At 45.4% G+C, this 4,244-nt stretch overlaps 1 protein-coding gene across 1 annotated transcript; it reads right to left on the reverse strand.

Moving 5' to 3' along the window:
• Nucleotides 1–4: 4 nt before the first annotated feature.
• Nucleotides 5–4,238, reverse strand: LOC102747847 (protocadherin gamma-B2; the record flags this gene model as incomplete). Its single annotated transcript, XM_081810044.1, has 1 exon — nt 5–4,238. A coding segment is annotated over exon 1 (1,611 nt), but the record flags the coding sequence as incomplete, so codon positions are not given.
• Nucleotides 4,239–4,244: the final 6 nt, after the last annotated feature.

A 4,244-nucleotide genomic window follows, 5' to 3' on the forward strand; every position in this document is an offset into this window, starting at 1 on the left:
AGCCCTGGTCGCGGGCCTGCAGGGTCAGCTCGAAGGCGCGCAGCTGCTCGTGGTCGAAGGCGCGCTGCGCGAACACCACCCCGCTCTGCGCGCTCACGGACACGTAGGACGCCAGCGCGCGTGGCTCCAGGTCGCTGGCCACGATGGAGTAGGAGACGCGACCGTTGGGCCCCAGGTCGGGGTCCGAGGCGCTGACTTGGGCAATGGAGGCACCCGGAGGGTTGTTCTCGGCAATGTGGACCAAATAGAAAGCCTGTTCGAAAACTGGCGCGTTGTCGTTGACATCTGCGATCTGCAGAGTGATGCTTATACTAGAGGAGAGGGGCGGCTTTCCCCTGTCGGTGGCCAATACAGTGATGTTGTATTCCGGAATCTCCTCCCGGTCCAGGGGCCCATCTGTCACTAGCTTGTAATAGTTCTTCGAGTAAGATTTCAGTATAAACTCAGCGTTTCCCAAGATGCGGCAGTAAACTTCTCCATTTTCTCCAGAGTCTCTATCTCTTGTTTTTATCAAGGCAATCACAGTTCCTGGTGGTGAATCTTCTGGTAGGGGAGTAAATACTGAAGTGATAATCACTTCAGGTGCACAATCATTCTCATCGAGAATTTCAACTTGGATACTGCAGTGGGCTGCTAGATCTCCAGGATCTTTTGCTTCTACACTGAAAGTGTAACTATTAGCAATTTCAAAATCAAAATCACCCTTTGTCGTGATTTCTCCTGTTCTTTTATCTAAGTTAAAGAACTGTTCCACTAGTTCGTCCACATTATGAAAGGAGTAGGTGATCTCTGCATTGACACCCTCGTCCTGGTCAGTAGCAGTTACTTGAAGCACAGAGAAGCCCGGGGGCACACCTTCCTGCAAGCTGACCTTGTATATATCCTGGACGAACACTGGGGGGTTATCGTTAGCATCGGTCACTTGAATTTGGATCTGGGTGGTGCCACTTTGGGGTGGGTCCCCACCATCCACGGCTGTTAGAACCAATTGATGGAAATTCTGTTCTTCTCTGTCTAAAGAATGTTTCAGAACCAACTCAGGATATTTACGTCCATCTGCAGTTTGTTTCTCTGCTAGATCAAAGTGCTCATTGTCATTAAGATGGTATCTTTGCAGTGAATTCGGACCAGCATCTGAATCCAGGGCCGGGTCTAGTGGAAATGTTTTACCCGGCTTGGTGGATTCTACAATTTTTAATTCAATCTTACTCTGTTTGAATAGTGGGGTGTTGTCATTTATATCTTGCACTATTACTGCTACATGGAAAATATTTAGTGGGTTTTCAGCGACAGTATCAAAATCCAGAATACACAGAGGCTTCTTTCCGCATATCTGCTCTCGGTCTATTCTGTCACTCACAATTAAGTCCCCACTCTCAGGGTTTACAGTGAAATATTCTTTCTCCGCGCTAACCCGCAGCTTCCGGGCTGGCAAGTCCTGCACACTGAGCCCCAGATCCTTGGCAAGGTTTCCTACCACCGAGTTTTGGGCCAGCTCTTCGGGAATTGAATAGCGGATTTGATTCGGGAGAGCCCCTCGTAACAAAGACAGCAGGAAAGCCAACAATACCTGCCGCCATCTCGCTGGGCTGCTCCTCTCTGCGCTCGGCCTCATCCTGTCTGTCTCCACGGTGGCTCTGCTTTTTGGTCGGGAGGAGAAATAAGCCCTCCGTGGATGGCAAAAGCCTGGGTAGGGTCTCTCTTCCTGCTTTTGTTTTCTGTATCCGAATCTTTACTGGTCTCCTCTTAAGTGGCTGGTTTGAGCAGGAAGTTACCCTCTAAGAGGCTCCCAAATGCATCTTCTCTCACTTTTTTGACCTACAGCGACACCCAGAGGTTTTCCCGTGGAAGTGCACCAATTGCTTGTAAATGTTTTGAGAAAATATTTCTTTTCTGAATTTACAGAGACTATTTGTTTTTAAAATGGTATATATTCATATAGCTCCAAACTGAAAAGGCACATACAGCATACTGCCTCCTCTCTGCTTTCAATAACACATTTCTCTCAGGAGAAATAAGTGTTAGATTTTTTGTGTGTACCATTCCAGAGATATGTTTTGTATAGTGCAGATTTTTATAAATGTTCTCCCCCCTTTAATACGTAAATGTAAGTATACAATATACTATGTTCTGCATCTTGCTTTTTTCACTCATTATATCTTGAAATTATTTCATATCAGTAGATAAAGAGCTTTCCCATTTATTTCTTCCATCATATTGTTGCACAATAATTTACTTAACCAGAAATACTATTTTCTAAAAGAAACCCAGTGCGCATTCAAACAAAAGTACATTTTCAGTGTGATATTAGGGTAAAAACTACTGCTCTCCTAGACATTTAAAATATGTATCACTCTGATTCTGGAATGTATTCTTTTTTTTTTTTAAAGATTTTATTTATTTGACAGAGAGAGACACAGAAAGAGAGGGAATACAAGCAGGGGGAGTGGGAGAGGGAGAAGCAGACCTCCCTCAGAGCAGGGAGTCCCATGCGGGGCTTGATTCCAGGACCCTGAGATCATGACCTGGGCCGAAGGCAGACGCTTAACGACTGAGCCACCCAGGCGCCCCCAGGAATGTATTCCTAATGCCATATCCAAACATGCCTGACACAGTTTCAGGCCAATTGGTATTTCCAAATTTTATTTTAAAGCTTCAGTACTTTAAATAATCTCTCCTTAGAATCTCTCTCAATATTATTTCCTCTCTCCTTTCCCCATGACAGCTAATTGCATCACATGACAGTCTGTTTTTCTATGTATCGCAACACAGTTTCCCACAAAGACTAAAGCATTTAGAAACTAAAATGCTCCTTCTTTTTTTTTTTTAAAGATTTTATTTATTTATTTGAGACAGAGAGAATGAGAGAGAGAGAGCACATGAGAGGGGGGAGGGTCAGAGGGAGAAGCAGACTCCCTGCTGAGCAGGGAGCCCGATGCGGGACTCGATCCAGGGACTCCAGGATCATGACCTGAGCCGAAGGCAGTCGCTTAACCAACTGAGCCACCCAGGTGCCCCTAAAATGCTCCTTCTTAAGTTGAATTGAGGCATAGTCCACAATCTACTGCTACAATTCCCAGGTATCTAAAAAGCACTAATTTGTGTAGCCCTAGACATTCATGAATTCTTAGTTAACTCACAGAACTAAAGGAAAAAACAAGGAACAAAAGTGTTGCATATCCCTTGCATACAAAATATTTCCCCCATATCAGATCATCCCAGAGCCACCTCAGAGCTAACTGAGAGCAATTTTCAGGAATAGGGATGAGGCCTACTTCATAAGTAGCATAAATCATATCAATTCAGAATCCAAGTTACCCAACCTTTATAAGTGACTCTCATGATGAAAAAGGTTAAGATTTTGAAAACTGTTTTCCTTAGAAATTGAGAAGGATCTCATAGTGATGCCATAATTGAAAATTTAGAAATTATTAAAATTACTCCTTCTACCTACTTAAAGATGAATGAAATAAAATGGGCAATATTTTTGGTAATCACAGACACAGCGAGAGAGGGAACACAAGCAGGGGGAGTGGGAGAGGAAGAAGCAGGCTTCCCACTGAGCAGGGAGCCCAATGCGGGGCTTGATCCCAGGACCCTGGGACCATGACCCAAGCGGAAGGCAGACACTTAACGACTGAGCCACCCAGGCGCCCCTATTATTTATTTATTTTTATAGATTTTGTTTATTTGACACAGAGAGAGAGAGCACAAGCAGAGGAAGCAGTAGGCAGAGGGAAAGGGAGAAGCAGGCTCCCCGTTGAGTAGAGAACCTAACGTGGGATAGATCCCAGACCCTGGGATCATGACCTGAGCCTAAGGCAGACGCTTAACCAACTGAGTCACCTAGGGGCCCCATGCCCCTCCCCCTTTAAAGTAATAGAATACTAAAAAAGAAGTGTCTTTACTTCATATATTACCTAATATGTTATTATCTTATACAATTGGAGACGTTTATATAGCTCTCTGCCTATGTTTTGTTGTGGCAAGATCGACTCACCTGATGAAGACTAGCGTCTGCTTTTGTTTCAAGTAAATTCTGAGTTATCAGAAGAGGCTCGCTTTTCCCACAGCTCTCCTGGCTGATGAGCGTGTCCGCGTAGTTGGGCTGGGGGAAGATCACGTGACTCTCCCGCGAGTCCGCGGTCAGGGAGACCTCGTGGGAATAGGTCTGCAGGAAAGCCCGCACCCCGTCCACGCCCACAAAGTGCGAGGCCGGCACGCCCACCAGCCCGCCTCCGGAA

The sequence above is a fragment of the Leptonychotes weddellii genome, unplaced genomic scaffold (assembly GCF_054177405.1).
Source record: "Leptonychotes weddellii isolate Sample4059 unplaced genomic scaffold, ASM5417740v2 HiC_scaffold_17236, whole genome shotgun sequence".
Classification (NCBI taxonomy): Eukaryota; Metazoa; Chordata; class Mammalia; order Carnivora; family Phocidae; genus Leptonychotes; species Leptonychotes weddellii.